This window comes from Mixophyes fleayi, chromosome 8 (assembly GCF_038048845.1).
Source record: "Mixophyes fleayi isolate aMixFle1 chromosome 8, aMixFle1.hap1, whole genome shotgun sequence".
Lineage (NCBI taxonomy): Eukaryota > Metazoa > Chordata > Amphibia > Anura > Limnodynastidae > Mixophyes > Mixophyes fleayi.
The window spans coordinates 143,087,395-143,105,573 of record NC_134409.1 but is presented as its reverse complement, the minus strand read 5'-3'; the positions used below and the strand labels follow the sequence as shown (position 1 = coordinate 143,105,573).

The window sequence follows — 18,179 nt, the reverse complement described above, 5'->3', positions numbered from 1 at the left end:
TCGCTTACACCATGATGCTTTGCTGGTGCCTACAAAGCAGGTAACTAGTGACAGGTAAAGACCTAGGGAAAGGAGTGTGGTGCTGCCCTGTATACGGTCTGGCGGCATTTGTTTAATTGCTACCTAAACCAGAAGGACGCTTACCAATGGTATTGGCTGCTATGGAGCATTTAAGAGGAAATCTAGATATGATGGCCATAAAATAGATATGAGAGAGATGAGATGATATAGATATGAGTGGTAAGGGAGAGATATGAAATATCATCATCCTTTATTTATATAGCACCACTAATTCCGCAGCGCTGTACAGAGAACTCGCTTACATCAGTCCCTGCCCCAATAGAGCTTACAGTCTAATTTCCCTAACATACACACAGACACACAGAAACACAGACTAGGGTCAATTTTGATAGCAGCCAATTTACCTACCAGTATGTTTTTGGATTGCGAGAGGAAATCGGAGCGCCTAGAGGAAACCCATGCAAACACAGGGAGAACATACAAACTCCACACAGATAAGGCTATGGTCGGGAAGCGAACTCATGACCCCACTGCTGACAGAAGTGCTAACCACTTAGCCACTTAGATTAGATGTACAACTGAAAATAATTTGGTAGAATGCCTGGAAATATATACAAATTCAGCTTAAAAAAAAAATATTCCTGTATTACCATGACTTTAGAGGTATGTCTAATATCTCCACCCCATCTCAGAACTGACCTGTCTTTCAGCGGTGGGCCTGGTTCAGAGCTCCAGTAAAGACATTACACAATGGAATCAACCTTGATGGCTTAACTGCCTAAAAGTCCTCCGACTATAGCTTCCTTATACAAAACATGCAATGTGCCCTAACAGTATTTGTCACTCATCATCTTCATCATCCTCTATTTCATTCCTTCTTTGTTTAAAGGCTGCAGAGTGTGGGCGAGTGATTGGGTATATGGTTTTTTATGGTGGCATCCCTCCCACATATTACTTTTATTACAAAACTTTTTAAAACTATAGATGTCCAGGAGATGAGTGGCTATGAGATAGATAGACAGAATGCAGTGGATTTCTAAGGTATTGGTCTCAATGTCTGCTAAATGGATCAGCCACTACAGTCCTAAGTTATGAATCTTTCAAACTTATAACACAGCAACAGTTAAGTTTGTAGTGGAAGAACTAGATTTGTCGTCTCACAGAGGCCTAAGAATATTACCATTGTGTCAGTAACCCTTGTTCTGCCATCTTCCTTATACTGAAAATACCCTGCTTTACTCTTTTATTTATGTTCATGGTTTTTAGCAGCTGTTTTTTTTTTTTAATGTCTGTTTCTGATGAGGCTGTATGACTGTGCTTATATAGTGGAGGATATTGCTTGTCCTGTTTTGTGTTAAATGTTCGTTCTTTAATCTCTTTTCTCATGAACAACCACTGATATTTCCATAGTCTTCAGAAACAAACCCTGACTCTGCTTCAGATGAGAAGGGGGTTTCTTCCCTCTCACAGACTACATGCCAGGCTAATAAAGCTTTGGAAGACCTTGATCTTCTTGGAAAGACCCTTCTTCAGCAATCCCTGCCAGCCTCTGCATTACACGTACGATGGTGAGCCAGTAATGTTACTGTTTATCTAAGATTTTAAACTTAATATGAACTCATACTGTAATATCTAATACTAAGGGATTGTTTGGACACAGACACTGTCTAGTGGCATCCACATCATCTTTACATATGGATGGTTAGTAGGCTGCCAGACACCACGTTAAAACAAAATGTAAAATTATTTTTATAAGTTGTTGCCAAAGAATTTGTATCATATGTCATTGGTGTCATTTAATGCTGTAACATTGCAAAGTTTTTTTTGTTTTTTTTTAATGGTGGTATAAAGCCTGGGATCACTCTTATGTACCAATGTTTCTGCAGATCTGTGAAAATTACCTCCAAAAACTCATACCCTGTAAGGCTGCCAGGTACTTTTTAAAAGTGCTGCTGGAGCAGGACGCTTAGTTAATTACTGCAGCGGGCAGCCTTCTATTTTGAACCTTTATTCTATTTTCACTTTAATGATTGACAGGAGATCTCATTGCCAGCACCCACTTAGCCACGGTGGCTGCAGGATACCTGGAGTCAGAGTTGAAACTAGCCGGTGCAGGGAAGCATGGAGGAAGGAACCGGGGCACACAGCTCGCTAATTCCCTGTGCAGCGGGCTCCATTATCTCCATGAGCCCTGGTGCACAGCACCTGCTGCATCAATGGTCGTTCCGCCACTGCCTGGAGGAGCCAGAGGAGGTACCAGCCAGTGCTGCAGGGAAGCAGCACCAGACCTCGCACTAGAGGTGCAGCATTAGAAGTAAATGGCTTCCCTATCCTCTTGGATAGGGAAAGCTGATCTTTAGTCCCTGTCATCCTCCCGGCGCTGGAGCAGACAAGTGAGGAGTGGTGCAGTGACAGGGGTCACGTGAGTGCTGCCTGTCATGGCAACTCCTCCCATTAGGAGCAAGGAGACTGAGGGGGACATCCTTCTGGATCGCAGAAGAAAGACAGCAACCGCTCCTTTTTCTCCCCTCTCCACCTGCAGCTGTCCTGTCTACCCCCCCCCCCCCCCCCCCCTCCCCATCTCTGTCATGTCTGGTAAGGGGAGTGCGTCCAAGGCTAGGCCTGGAGAGGGACATACCCTAAGTTGTTTCCCTACTCCAAGTGCCATGTGAAGTAGAGGATCAGCAGCCATGCTCACGTCTATGGTGGGCCCCATTGTTATAACCCTCCCATGCAACACCCAATGACCTGATTGGGGCACAATGTCTAGGTCCAGTGCATTGTCTAGTGCAGATTTCCTCTTCCTTTGAAAGGATTTTGGATTCTGCCACCACTGCCAGACCCTGAAAGTGTCAACTTCTACCGGTCATTCAGTTATGAGAAGCACACACAACTTTCCTCCCAGGACAAAGGTGAGGTGGCTGAATATTCTGATCCTGAGGTTTCCTTGTGCTCTGATGAAGACTCTGGTAGGAAGCAAGGAGTGGAGACTTTGCTTCAAGCTGTGCGGCAGGCATAAAATATTCAGGACAGCTGTGAATCTGGGATTTCCAACAATTTGATGTTTAGTAGCAAGAAGAAGCAAACGTGTTCCTTTCGTTCTTCTCCTCGGTTAAAGGACCTTTTATTCAGGTCGTGGATTAGGCCGGATTGCAGGTTTCATGCAGATTGCAGTCTCTTTATGCACTTCCTAGCATGGACATGGTAAAATCTCTGCCTAGGGTAGATGTGTGCAAAGCTCGCCTGTCCATGATGACCACCATTCTGATTCAGAATGCTGCTACCCTAAGGAATAGCATGGATAGGAAGATGAGGCCACACTTAAGTTGATATTCACAGCAACTAGGGGCCTCCCTTAGACCAATCTAAATTTTGGCTTGGATCAGTAAGTCAGTGAAGATGTGGTCGGAACAGTTGGTAGAAGGTCGGTAGACTGGTAGACCCAGATCGGATATGCTCACTGTGGTGAAACATTGCTGAGAGTGGTGGAGAGGCTGCCATTGATGCACGGCTCATTGGGGCAAAAATATCTGCCTTTGCAGCCAAGGCACTTTATGCCCTCTAGTTTAGGGTCTTAGAGGCAGACATTGAGTCCAAATTGCAGGTTCTCTGACCTTGTTTCGGGTCCATGTGCAGGAGTCGGCCCAGATTTTGGAATTTAATAGTTGGATCACCAACTAAAAAAATTCAATCCGATTCCTTACCAGCAGATGGTATTCTTGAGGCTGCTGTTCTACAGCAGATGGTGGTCCCGCTGAAGGTAAAGATCCTCTTTTAACAGGGACTGATGAAGTCCATCTTAGTTTACACACTGGTGTGTGTTCACTTCTGAATGAAAGTGCTAGGCAAGATGGTGTCTGCCTTCGAGGCAGTGCATCTTGTCGAGGTTCCACTATAGGGAGTTCCAAATTGGACTCCTTTTTGACATGGAACAAGTCTCGCCTTCAGCTGTGCAGTCAGTACCTGAGACGGTCTCTGCCAGTCACCTCTTTGGTGTTTGAGGAGCGACAGCCTCAACAGGGGGTTGCCCATTCTCCAGTTGGGCCTGGACATCGGTGACAACAGATGCCAGCCTTCAGAGAAAACTAGCACATCCAGTAGTTCCGTGGGATCTGAACAGGTGCTGACAGTGTTGCAGCACCCTCCTTTCGAGCCATTGGATAATGTGGAGTTAAAGTTCCTTACCCGGAAGACTACTTTCCTCCTGGCTATCTCCACAGCTAGGAGAGTTTCAGAGCTGAGGGCTCTGTCTTGTAAATTTCCTTTCCTCAGTTTTGCTGAAGACAGGGCTGTCCTTTTGAACTAAGCCTTCTTTTCAACCTTAGGTTGTTTCCAAATTACATCTGAATTAGGATTTCCGCCCTCGGATCAGGATAGGCCTCCAGATGAAGAGGATGCTCTCCGGTCTCTGAAAAGTTTTTAGGGACCTATGTCCATAGGACTCGTGATGTGCCTAGGACGAAAGATCTTAGTCCTCTGCAATGACTACAGGAGAGGTTAGCCAGCTTCTAAGCATCATCTCCTTGGCAGGTGTATTACTGGGTTGGGTACGCTTGAACAATGACCACAAATCCGACAACGACAAGCCCTACAAATAAAATTTGAATGTATGAAAAACTTTCTGTCGGCATGATGGTGCCACGGAGATCTGCAGCGTCTGGTTTGAGGTAAGTCTGTTTATTTTGCAGTCGGTTTTTCATACACTCGGATTTTATTTGTAGGGCTTGTCGTTGTCTGATTTTGTGGTCATCGTTAAACGATTACCACCGGTATTACTCTGGTGATACGTCTGGCGTATATTGGCGCAGATAAGCCTCTCCCCGAAAATGTGACTGCACATTCTACCAGGTCAGTGAGTGCTGCATAGGCGTCGCGGCGGACGGCTACCATATCTTCGATACACACTTTCACCGGCTTTTCTACCACATTTTGACTGCTCTATACTACTTCTGAGCATTGCTTCTGAAAGGGACACCTTTGGAACATCCCCAGTGTTTCCAGTGTCCCCCATGGATGACAGGCAAAATAGGATGTTTTCTTTTCTATTTGGGTTAAAACCTTGCCTCTGAATCCAGTGGGGCACACTGGACACCCATCCTTTTTATGACTAGATCACTTATAAATAACTTATGGTATAAATGTATTTAAAGGAAATAGCGCAAGGCACTTATTTATATATTGCAAATGTACTTATTTTTGATATTGTGGGTATGTTGGTAAAAGAGAGAGCTTTATTTCTGAGACCAGGGGTAGAAATTTTGTTTGTTTTAACCTTGCTAGAGGAAATGCATGATTTCTGAGGTATATATCTGATACACATAAGACTTCCTCCACAAAGGCTTATTGTATCGTGATGTGGGGAAATTACTTGTTTGGGGTTTGTGACATTCTTTGGGAATGTGTATTCTGCAGCTGTCTGAAGAAAGGACCCATATTAATCTCATGTTAATTAGACCTTCTGACATGTGAGGGTCTAGCACCTGAAGGCACAGGAAGGTTTAATTAGACTTTATATTAAATTTTCTTGTGTGCAAAATAAGATGCAGGAAATCACAGCAAGTTTTAGCATATCGCAAAGAAGTGTAAATATTGTTAGCTTTGCATTGCATTTATATACATGTTATGGTAAACAAATTGCATCAGATCTCAAGGGGGCTGGTTTATCCTGTTAGTGCTTTTTATACAGATTTGAACACAGCCTGTCTTGTATTGAAGATTGTTCTTCTCATTCCATCTGACTTGCTCCCCGGGACCTTCAACCAGGTTGATCAAATAAACATCACTTGCTTCATAGACCTGTTTAGAAACTTCTCTATTCCTGTGACCTACAGATTAGACCCAAAATCTAATCCGTTCCCGGCTGTTTCTGAGGTTTGAACCCAGCATCCATTACCATCGCTCTGCCCGCTTCCCAGCAGCTCTGGCTATTGTGATAGGCCAGGGGGGATCCATTCACAGCAACCCTGATCTATAGGAAGAGGTCAGGACTACCAGCCTAGATACACCAATAACAGGGTACGTTCGCAGCATCAGTTACCCAGAAGGAACCCTCTTTTGAATGCCGGTAAGGAGTCCAGTGGTGGCAGCATTTGTGAGCCCCTCGTACTGCGGTTAGAGGGTGCAATTGGGATAACGAAAAGGAACTTTGGCAAAGTAAGCCCAGCTGGTTCCCAGCAGCAGCAGACAGGGTGGCATAGGACGTCCATCTTGTCACAGCCTTGTTTAATCCTTGTTCTTTACTGTTCTCATTGTTAAGATTCTGGTTACGGTTTTGTTTTTCTCTCCACTCCTTTTTGTTTTGTACTCCTGGTTCTGTCTTTGTGTTTTGTTAGAAAAATACTAAACTTCCTGATATGCTTCCAGGGTATTCCTTTGGGAGGAGCTAGAATTTTTGGAGGAAATTTTCAAAGTGTTCAAGCTTGTCATTGCAGTCTATACCCCAGTTTTTCCAGTGCCACTTATTGTATTTAGAGAGAAGTATTTAACATAAGTATGAAAATTCCATTTTTAACTTTTTTTGTTTATTTCTCGCATTGACTTTTTTGTACATGAAGTAGGTTTATTGTTCAGCATTTAAACTGTTTTTGTCAAGTTTTCTTAATATGTAGCTCATTTGTTTTAGAAGTGCACTATTTTCATTTGGTCATTTTAGAAGGTAATTACTGTGTGTGTGTGTCTGTGTGTCTTTTATCATATATATATATTTTTATCTTGATGCATAAAATTCCATTGTTTTTGACGTTTGTCCCTTCTCCTTCCAGGGAAAAGCCTCAATTCAAGCCCACTCTCCGAGACCTCCAGAGTAAAACTACCCCTCACCCTGCATCTGTTCTGGGAGATATTGTACCCATCGGTGGTGAGCAACCCTCACCGTCCCCTGTGAAGACTGAACTCTCCCTGGCTAATACTACTGTACCTCTGGAGTCCATCAAACCTAGTACGGATCAGTGAGCTGTACAGGAATAAGAGGGGGGATAATGCATATTTTGGACACTATTATATTCTATCCTAAACATTCCCACCTTGGTGACATATTATAGACCTCATGGGAGCAGTTTTCTCCATACATTTTCAATTCAAATTGCTGTTCATATATTGTCTTCCAGTTCCTTGTGTCATTTACTTGTGATTTTTTTTCTTCTCTGTTTTATTGGTTACCAAGTTTCACCTCTCTGCCCCTCTTGTTCTCACCACACAGGTAGCATCCTCCCAGTCACTGTGTATGACCAGCGCAGTTTCCGAGTGCTTTTCCACTTTGCCCAGGATGCCCCTCCAGGAAGGCCGGATGTCCTGGTGGTTGTAATCTCAATGCTGAGCACGGCCCCTCTCCCTGTCACTGGAATCAGTTTTCAGGCTGCTGTTCCAAAGGTTGTAACTGTAACTCTCTCACTTCCTCTCTTCATACCCATATTTCTGAATTATCATAGGCTATCTTATCTTCTATTATATATTTATCTTCTATTTAATATTTTTTTTTCTGGCTTTGAAAGGTGATGAAGGTAAAGCTGCAACCAGCAACTGGCTCCGAACTTCCGGCATTCAACCCCATCCTGCCTCCATCTGCTGTCACTCAGGTGTTGCTGCTAGCTAACCCCACACAGGTACGGTACATAGCTCCACAGAGGGTACGGTACAGAGCCCCAACTTGGCTACATAGCCCCACAGAGGTACAGTACAGAGCCCCAACTTACCTACATAGCCCCACAGAGGGTACGGTACAGAGCCCCAACTTACCTACATAGCCCCACAGAGGGTACGGTACAAAGCCCCAACTTACCTACATAGCCCCACAGAGGTACAGTACAGAGCCCCAACTTACCTACATAGCCCCACAGAGGGTACGGTACAGAGCCCCAGCTTACCTACATAGCCCCACAGAGGGTACGGTACAGAGCCCCAACTTGCATACATACCCCACACAGGTACGGTACAGAGCCCCAACTTACCTACATACCCCACACAGGTACAGTACAGAGCCCCAACTTACCTACATAGCCCCACAGAGGGTACGGTACAGAGCCCCAGCTTACCTACATAGCCCCACAGAGGGTACGGTACAGAGCCCCAACTTGCATACATACCCCACACAGGTACGGTACAGAGCCCCAACTTACCTACATACCCCACACAGGTACAGTACAGAGCCCCAACTTGCATACATACCCCACACAGGTACGGTACAGAGCCCCAACTTACCTACATAGCCCCACAGAGGGTACGGTACAGAGCCCCAACTTACCTACATACCCCACACAGGTACAGTACAGAGCCCCAACTTGCATACATACCCCACACAGGTACGGTACAGAGCCCCAACTTGCATACATACCCCACACAGGTACGGTACAGAGCCCCACTTACCTACATAGCCCCACAGAGGGTACGGTACAGAGCCCCAACTTACCTACATAGCCCCACAGAGGGTACGGTACAGAGCCCCAACTTACCTACATAGCCCCACAGAGGGTACGGTACAGAGCCCCAACTTACCTACATACCCCACAGAGGGTACGGTACAGAGCCCCAACTTGCATACATAGCCCCACAGAGGGTACGGTACAGAGCCCCAACTTACCTACATACCCCACAGAGGGTACGGTACAGAGCCCCAACTTACCTACATAGCCCCACAGAGGGTACGGTACAGAGCCCCAACTTACCTACATAGCCCCACAGAGGGTACGGTACAGAGCCCCAACTTACCTACATAGCCCCACAGAGGGTACGGTACAGAGCCCCAACTTACCTACATACCCCACAGAGGGTACGGTACAGAGCCCCAACTTGCATACATACCCCACACAGGTACGGTACAGAGCCCCAACTTACCTACATAGCCCCACAGACGTACGGTACAGAGCCCCAACTTACCTACATAGCCCCACAGACGTACGGTACAGAGCCCCAACTTACCTACATAGCCCCACAGAGGGTATGGTACAGAGCCCCAACTTGCATACATATCCCACACAGGTACGGTACAGAGCCCCAACTTGCATACATACCCCACACAGGTACGGTACAGAGCCCCAACTTACCTACATAGCCCCACAGACGTACGGTACAGAGCCCCAACTTACCTACATAGCCCCACAGACGTACGGTACAGAGCCCCAACTTACCTACATAGCCCCACAGAGGGTATGGTACAGAGCCCCAACTTGCATACATATCCCACACAGGTACGGTACAGAGCCCCAACTTACCTACATACCCCACACAGGTACGGTACAGAGCCCCAACTTACCTACATACCCCACACAGGTACGGTACAGAGCCCCACTTACCTACATAGCCCCACAGAGGTACAGCAGAGCCGCCCCTTACCTACATACCCCCACTTGCTTACATGCCCCCCTCCCCATGCAGGTGCGATGCTGATCCTCCGTCCTCTTGGTGCACAGACAGTTATGACCAGTTTGTATTTCTAACACTTGAGATTTATGTCATGCCTGTCCTCATCTCTCACAAACAGGAAAAAGTTCGCTTACGATACAAACTTGCCTATATACAAGGAGAGCAAACCTTTGAAGAGATGGGAGATGTGGAAGACTTCCCTCCTGTGGAGAAGTGGGGTCACCTGTAGGATATATTTAGGAAAAACTCCTTGACAGAAACTTTATGCTTTGAAAGCACCAAGCCCTTACTTGGCCGACGGTCGGAGGCGTGCATCACCTGCGTAGACAGGCTCTGCAAGAACTGCACTATCCATAAATCTTTCTTAATTCTGTGGCTGCTCTTTAGTGAAAGTGTTTATCCAAAGCACCTATCTAGCCCGGCTGTTACACAGAAAGTGCAGGACATGGGAATGTCACTCCTTTCCTTCTTTTATCTGTCATTTAGCTTTTTGTTTTGTTGCCCTTTTCTTTTTCCTTTTACTCTGAGGAGGACTGTCACATTGCTCTGAACGGATAAGTCCGAAATGGCAGCTTGTTCAGCACAGTCCACTCTCCTACCTCAGAAAATGACCTATTACAGCAACCTGATTGTGTTTTAGACAATACTTTCCTCTATACAAATTGTTGCCTACATAATGTTTGTTGATTTTTGTACAAATATAATAGAACCAACCCTAACCAAAAGCTTAATTTTCTGCATGTTATGAACAGTCATTGAATGTTCTTTTATTTTGTCTTCAATCGTGCTTCTTACTATTGTGTGCTGTTTCTCACACTACATTATTTGCATTGTGTTTTGTGCATTAATGCAAATTCAACTTCCGGCTTTTATCTTTATATCTTGTGCTCACACTTTGCTCTCCCCTCTCGCTGTTACTCTCATTTGTTATATCAGTCTATCTTACAGCATAATGAAGTTGGTCTTTTTTGCTACCTGTGTGTCTAGCTGAAATGATCATCCTTAGGGTCGTGGTAATGTAGTTCTAGAAGCAGAGGTAAATGAATCATATATTCTAGGAAAACTCAACTTTAATAAACCTCAATCCTATTTCACTTAACAGCCCTCACGGATTGCAGAGTTTTATCTGTCAAAAGTCCTGCAATTGGCGCTGAGGACAATGCATATGGTTATGGCTTGGCTGAAGATAATGGTAGTAGACATTAGTTTCTCCAGCAGAGCTTCTGAGTGGGAAGCTCTGCACAGCTTTGTGAATAGGAAATTGGGATATATTTTTTTTATTTTTTTTTAAGCTAGGAGAAATTAGAAGATCTAACTAGGATTTACTTGTCCTTTTTAAATGCTCAAATAAACCCTAGTTTTTAGCCTTCAGGTACGTTCGTTATTGACTTATAGATGCTCTCCTACAATTGTTACTGAATACAAGAGGTTTTTTTTGCTTGTCACCCATGTAATGACATTGGGCAGAAGGGATACATAATGCTCAGCAAACTGTCTGCGACTAATCAACTTTGCCTGATATAAGTACATGGCTGAAAGCACAACAGGAAGCTAGAAAAAACGTATTTAGCAGTAGTTGCAGAAGAGGATTTAGAAACCTGTAAAGCAGAAACTCAGCTCCCTTTGATAGATACTTTTATGCAATAGGGTGCAGAGGGGGTAATATCTACCAAAACAAGGGAGTCTTCAGTATACAGTCCACTTTATTTTTCTATTTGAAAGAAAGGAAAGTGAATTTTCCTTCAAATCCAGTTTAACCTGTTGTTTCGTCTTGGCTCTAACAGTCTGCTGCACCCAGTGTTCGCCTTTCTCAACCACATATCACTGTGTGCTAAGCAGACTTTCCTTTGTGGTTTTTTTGAAATGACTCTTATGGTTTCTGAATGCTGCTACAATACATTGACCACATCTCCTCCAGTGTGTCGCAGAGTGTACAGTCACCTCTTCTATGTACATAAGTAGTAGCTGGATGTACTTCTTTATGTATAGTCAGTAATGTTAAATTCAGCAGCTGGTACACATATATTATTGATCACCGTGTAATCTCTAATATAATCTGTCCTACCTGAAGCATGTTTCTTTTTAAAGGACTGGTGAATAGTCTATTTTTGGAGCTACGGCGATATATGCTTAACTTCCTTACCTGCACACTGGGATATTGTTTCTTTTCAATCTGCAGCAAATCTATTACAAAGTCTACATGCAGTGTTGTGCAAGCATTTCGGTGATGTATTAAAGGCTCTCCTATAGTTAGCTGGAGATTATCATCTGACCGATCCACACAACTGCTCATCTCTTCCATATCACAAACCCTTGTTTTAATTATGCTGGTTTTCCAGACTAATGTACTCTGGAAAATACTCTTCTCCAGCCCTGATAATTATAAGTAGCATTGTTGTTAAATGTGACATTTTAATTCTATTTTTTGTTGCTTGGAATTGTGATCAGTATTTATTGAGGAAGCTGCACGAACACCACTTCCCTTCTTGGCTATTCACGTGCATGAAACAGTGTCCTTATACAGAAAAAGAGAAGTTTTACTGATGTTAATAAGCCTTAAGTCAGTTGATATTCTTTGTTAAAGATTTAGAAGTTTAGGATGCCTTAAAAAAAAAACAAAAAAAAAACTATTTTCTGAAAGCAGAAATTTTACAAATGGCCAAAACACTTGTTTTTAATCTACAGCAACTGCTATAGAAGCCTAAATCAGCACTGGGTATAAAGACAGAGAAACTTACAATCCTTATACTTACAGCCCCTCCAGTATTGAAAAAGGATAAAAAATCAAAACCATGGGCCAGAATAGAAGATATGTCTGTTATATGGCTTCTCTTTGCTTTCACCTTCCATTGTGATCCTTTTCACTTATATCTTCAAGCTGATTTTTTACATTTTTATCTTATTAATTTGCACCTATCTATATCCTGTGTGTGTATGTATATATGTATGTGTGTGTGTGTGTGTGTATATATATGTGTATATATATATATATATATATATATATATATATATATATATATATAATTTGTAAATACACACACATGGGTGGGGAGGGGCTAAAGGCACACTCAATTCTGTAATTTAATGAGAAATAAAAGCTTTATTTCTGAAGTTTGAAATCTGATGACAATGTAGCCAAAGTACATAGTGAATTTGCTCTGCAGTATATAAGTTGTTTGATCTGTTAACACACAGTGCCTTAATTAAAATATGCATTTGATGCACAAAGCTCCTTGGTTTCGCATCAATGCACCCATTTGAGCCCCCTGGTTCACATTAAGGTACATTCTTACTCTCAGTTCTCAAGAGGCGCTTCTGCAGACTAAAAGTGCACCAGGTAGTTCATTGTACAACAGTGCAACCTCCTACTTCAGAACCACCAATTTCAGTATATTTCACATGTCATGTTTGCTCCTAAAATACAGCTAAGCGAAGCCTCACACACTGTAATTCACTCATGACAGTGAGGAGACATTGGAAGTGTCTATTACATGTGGTACTTTTGTGTGTTTGTAGGATTAAACTCAATGCTGAAAATTAGTGCAAAAATAAATTCCTGAGTGAGAAAGACCGTGCCCTCTCTGCACTGGATGGAATGCCCCTCACCACCCCTTTATCTCAATCATTTGCTCTTTGTTTATACCTTGCTCTGCAGAACTATCTGCACCGATGTGTGTACTGTTACGAGCCGCGGCGGTGCTCAGCTGCTGCGACTCTCTCACCTGCATCCCGGCTGTCGCTATGACGATTGGGACGTCACTTCCGGGTCTCGTCCATGCCGTTGCCTAGGCAACGACTGAGACATTGTAATAGCTAGCGCCGCGTCCCGGCATTAGGTGCAGCCTGGCGCTTGCGCAATTGGATCAGGTTGGAGTCATTAAGCAGCCCCTGAGGCTGATTACTTTGCTGCTTGTTTCCTGCTACCATTGGCCAGTGTCTGTATATAAGACAGGGAGGGCTTAGCCTCCCTGCCGGTTATAGTTCCAGTTTCTCTGTGCTAGCCTGCTCCTGTGCTTGAACCTGTGTTACTGTTTGGATTGTCTGTGTATAACCCCTGGCTTCGTTATTGGATTTTGATTCTTGCCTGTTGTCCTGACCTTCGCTACGTTCCTGGATTTTACTTGATTGCCGCCAGCCCTGACATCTTGCCTGACTCTGACCAGGTTACCTGCTTCAGACCTTTTGACCTCTGCTTGTTTTCTGACCACGCTAGACTCTACACCCCGCTACTCTGCACTACAGTACGGTGAGTTTAAGACCTGGGGGCATCCGAGTACGTGTGAGCATATCAAGCTCTACAGGAAAGGTGGCTGCTATAGGTGAAGACCTCTCCACCCAGTTCTACAGGTTTATGATAAGACAGTTAGTTATAACATTATAACCGGCCAGTGAAGAGTGGAAACTGTTTCCATGGATGGAAGCAGGCTCTGAAGCTATAGCCTCTTTTGAAGCCCAAAAGTTTGCCTTTGCCTCTGCTCCAGTCTTGAGACATCCCAACCCTGAATTACCTTTTATCATCGAAGTGGATGCCTCTGATAGAGGTGCTGGTGCTGTCTTGTCCCAAAAGGACCCTCGGGATCATAAATTGCACCCATGTGCTTCTCGTGGAAGTTCTCAGCTGCTGATAGAAATGATGTGGGCAGTCGAGAACTTTTAGCTATAAAATGAGCGTTTGAAGAATGGCGGCACTGTGTGGAAGGTGCTGTTCATGTTATCTCCATCCTCACGGAGCACAAAAAATGATCATTTATTGAATCCGCCGAACGTCTAAATTCCAGACAAGCAGGCTGGGCCTTGTTTTTTTACCTGCTTCAAGTTCGTGATTACTTACAGACCTGGTTCCAAGAATGTTAAAGTGGATGCACTCTCCCGCAGTTTTATTTCCTCTCACGCTCTACCCGCTGTTCCGCTTCCTATTATTCCTACCTCCTCAATCCATACAGGATTGACCCAGGATTTGGGAGTCGCTCTTCACTATTTCCAAAGAATCGCCCCTCCTGAGACTCACTCTGGGAAATTGTTTGTACCAGTCCATCTCAGGAAGGCTGTTTTATCTGAAGCTCATGACAACAGATTGCCGGTCATCCTGGAGTTTTCAAAACCACTAAAGTCCTGCGCACAGTTTGGTGGCCCTCTTTGACCGCTGATGTTAAGGAACTTTTGCTCTCTTGTAGAAATTGTGCTAGGAAAAAATCTTCCAGAAGCTCTCCGTCGTGTCAACTTATGCCCTTGTCTACGCCAAGTAAACCTTGGTCACATCTGTCAATGAATTTCATTGTGGAATTACCCTGGTCATCCGGTCACAATACTATCTGGGTGGTGGTAGATTGATTTAGCAAGATGACCCACTTCATTGCTTTGACAGGTCTACCTAATGCTCAAACTCTGGCATCGTTATTTATTCGCCATATCTTCCGCCTCCACAGTCTGCTTGAAGATAGTGTTTCTGTCCGTGGGAGATCTTTCTGCGCCCACCTTGGCATCAACATCAGTCTGTCATCTGCCTATCCTCAGTCAAACCGACAGAGTCAATCAGTCATTGGAACAATTCCTCCAATTTTATATATTTCCAAATTTCATAACAATTGGTGTTCTTTACTTCCGTGGCCCGAATTTGCCTATAATAACTCCTGACGTTTTTCCACCCGCACATCACCTTTCTTTTGCAACTATGGCCTTCATCCTAGATCTAATTCTATTTCCTCAATCAATCCTTCTGGTTCTCCTGAGGTACGCCAAAGAACCGCCCGTTTCAGACTTATTGGAAGAAGGTCCATTCTGCCTTTCTTCAGGCCTCCTTTCGATCAAAATTTTATGCAGATCGTCATCGTAAGAACTGTTTTCTTAAAGTAGGAGACAAAGTCTGGCTCTCCACCCGTAATATTAAGCTCAAACAGCCCTGCAAGAAATTGGGACCTAGGTTTATTGGACCTTTTTCTATTGTTAAAAAGAGTTAACCCTGTTGCCTTCAGGCTGAAGATTCCACCTTCTTTGAGAATTCCTAATTTGTTTCACTGTTCCCTCTTGAAACCTGTTGTCTCGTCTTTCGGTTTGAGACTCCAGAACTATCCAAACCTCGACCAGTCAACTTGCATGGTTCTCGTGAATTTATTGTGGAGAAGATTCTTGACTCCCAAGAAAGTTCAGGGACAAACCTATTTTCTGGTGCATTGGAAGGACCACGGCCCAGAAGAATGCTCTTGGGTCCCTCAGAGACGCCTGTACGCTAACGAACTCCTCAAGGAATTATTTAAACGGTGCCCTGGAAAACCTGGATGTTGGGGTTCCTTGACCCTTCCTCAAGGGGGGGTACTGTTACGAGTCGCGGCGGTGCTCAGCCGCTGCGACTCTCTCATCTGCGCCCCGGCCGTCGCTATGACAACCAAGACGTCACTTCCGGGTCTCGTCCTGGACCCTGTAATAGCTAGTGCCGCGTCCTAGAATTAGGTGCAGCCGGGCGCGTGCGCAAATGGGTCAGGTTGGAATCATTAAGCAGCCCCTGTTTACTTTGCTGCTTGTTTCCTGCTACCATTGGCCAGTGTCTGTATATAAGGCAGGGAGGGCCTAGCCTCCCTGCCGGTTATAGTTCCAGTTTCTCTGTGCTAGCCTGCTCCTGTGCTTGAACCTGTGTTACTGTTTGGATTGTCTGTGTATAACCCCTGGCTTCGTTATTGGATTTTGATTCTTGCCTGTTGTCCTGACCTTCGCTACGTTCCTGGCTTTTACTTGATTGCCGCCAGCCCTGACATCTTGCCTGACTCTGACCATGTTACTTGCTTCGGCCCTTAACCTCGGTTTGTTTCCTGACCACGCTAACCTCTACACCCCGCTACTCTGCACTACAGTATGGTGAGTTTAAGACCTGGGGGCATCTGAGTACCTGTGAGCATAACGAGCTCGACAGGAAAGGTGGCTTCTATAGTTAAAGACCTCTCCATCCTGCTCTACAGGTTTATGATAAGACCGTAAGCCGTAACATGTACTTCATATTTCTCATGGAATGTCCTTTCTCTACCCCAACTATTTTCATAATTGCTACAAATACTACTTTTCTGCATTGTCGCCATCTAGCTCCATAAACCCGTGCTGAAGATAGATATGCAGCACCACCAAAGAAGGTTTTGCATTTCCTAAGTGAGACTCTTTGACATTGGTGTTTTTGAGCAGTTTTTTGGTTGTTCTACTATTCGAAGACTTATCTATCAAATGAAATGTTAAACCAGGGTTGAGGGTCAATATATGTGTAGCTATAACAATATGTAACTGTACTCTGGTTTAATGTGCCCTTTCCTCAAATTGTTTAAGTGGCAGCATTGGCACTGGTTTCTGTATTGGTCAATCTATAATGGAGTGGATAGACCCCTAATCTCTACAGATCCATACTCTCTAATGGTTAAATATCTTCAGACATAGATGCATTGTTGCCATTCCTAGAGAAAAACATATTTATTAAACATGTTACAGATCCGAAGTAAACCTGTTGCTTTTGAGAGTGGTAGATGCACATGGACAGTATTCCTTCCAACAGGTTTACATCGTTTAGGGTGTAAAAACCATCCTATAACAAGCATTCATGTTCTTGGAAAGTCTTTTTCATACAGTTTGTAGAGAGAGAAGATGGTTTGTAAATATAATCAATTGTTATAGCCCTTCATATCTACTTAGCCCTAGAACTAAAATAATGTAATTTTTTGACTGTGTGTTGACCGGAGCTTCAGTGCTTTCAAATTTACAGACAAAACTGAAGGTGTCTCCCCCCCCCCCCCCCATCCCCCTTTATATCTCATTCACTGCCCCTGGATCTCAGTCTGTTTCTAACAAAGACCCAAAGGTGAGAACAACGGAATAGAAGAAGAGAGAACTAACTTATCCAGAGCAGGAACAAAAACAGAGATCTCAGTGTCCAGTCATTTCAGTGGAATCAGAGAAAATTATTTAACCTAAATCCAAAAATCTCATTCTCGTTAATTTTAATGGGCGACACTGGATTATGGCGGACGTCCCAAAGCTATGCCTAAGGATTGTGTACATTCAGACGTCAGTGGCACCTTACGTTCCTGGACGCAAAAGAGGGAAATCTGTAGAACTTTGTGAAGGTGTGCATTGGAGACCAGGCGGCTGTCCTGCACAGCTAGTCAAGAGTTATCCACGGATGTATAGATATGCACACTTACATTTTCAGGGGTAGGCTGCCCTGTCCCAATATAGGTCTTGCGAATTACTGAATTAATCCTGCTAGCAACAATCTGGTAAGAGGCTGAGAAACCTTTCTTGTGGACATTGTAGTGGACCAACAGGTCATCCTTCCTGCATAATTGCTTACTCCTATGTACACAGATGCTCATGATTCCAACCATACCCAGAGAGTAAAAAGAGAGCTCTTCCACTGGAATCGTATCCCAGTCTAAGGCCAGAATCACAGTATCTTCATTTAAATGGAAGCTGGAGACCACCTTGGGCTGAAGAGAGGATTTAGACTTAAGCACCATATTGTCTTCATGAAAGATGAGAAATAGGGATCTACAAGACAGATACCCCAGTTCTGAAACTCCTGGCTATGGATATAGCCAAAAAGCTAGTAGTTTTCCAAGTAAAAAACTTTAATTCCACTAATTAACTGGTTAGAAAGGGGAATGCAGCAAAGCTGAAAGTAGCAGATTGAGATGAAAAGTAGCCACCGAGTGATGTTTGGGGGCTGCACATGCATCATTCTCTACAAGAAGGTCTGCTCCTAATGTGAAAGAAAACCAAGAGGGCTGAGAACTGCACCTTCAACAAGCTAAGTTTTAAACCCCCTTCCT

At 44.0% G+C, this 18,179-nt stretch overlaps 1 protein-coding gene across 3 annotated transcripts in view; it reads left to right on the top strand.

Annotated features, from left to right (window-relative positions):
- The window catches only part of GGA1 (golgi associated, gamma adaptin ear containing, ARF binding protein 1), a 68,714-nt gene extending 58,237 nt beyond the window's left edge, over positions 1 to 10,477 (top strand). For all 3 annotated transcript variants that reach the window (XM_075183962.1, XM_075183963.1, XM_075183964.1), the window contains exons 13-17: positions 1,432 to 1,589; positions 6,783 to 6,958; positions 7,220 to 7,389; positions 7,512 to 7,622; positions 9,497 to 10,477. In XM_075183962.1, coding sequence (XP_075040063.1) covers positions 1,432 to 1,589; positions 6,783 to 6,958; positions 7,220 to 7,389; positions 7,512 to 7,622; positions 9,497 to 9,607 — 726 coding nt within the window. In that variant the 3' untranslated portion in view covers positions 9,608 to 10,477. The remainder of the gene's footprint in view (positions 1 to 1,431; positions 1,590 to 6,782; positions 6,959 to 7,219; positions 7,390 to 7,511; positions 7,623 to 9,496) is intronic.
- The last annotated feature ends 7,702 nt before the right edge of the window (positions 10,478 to 18,179 follow it).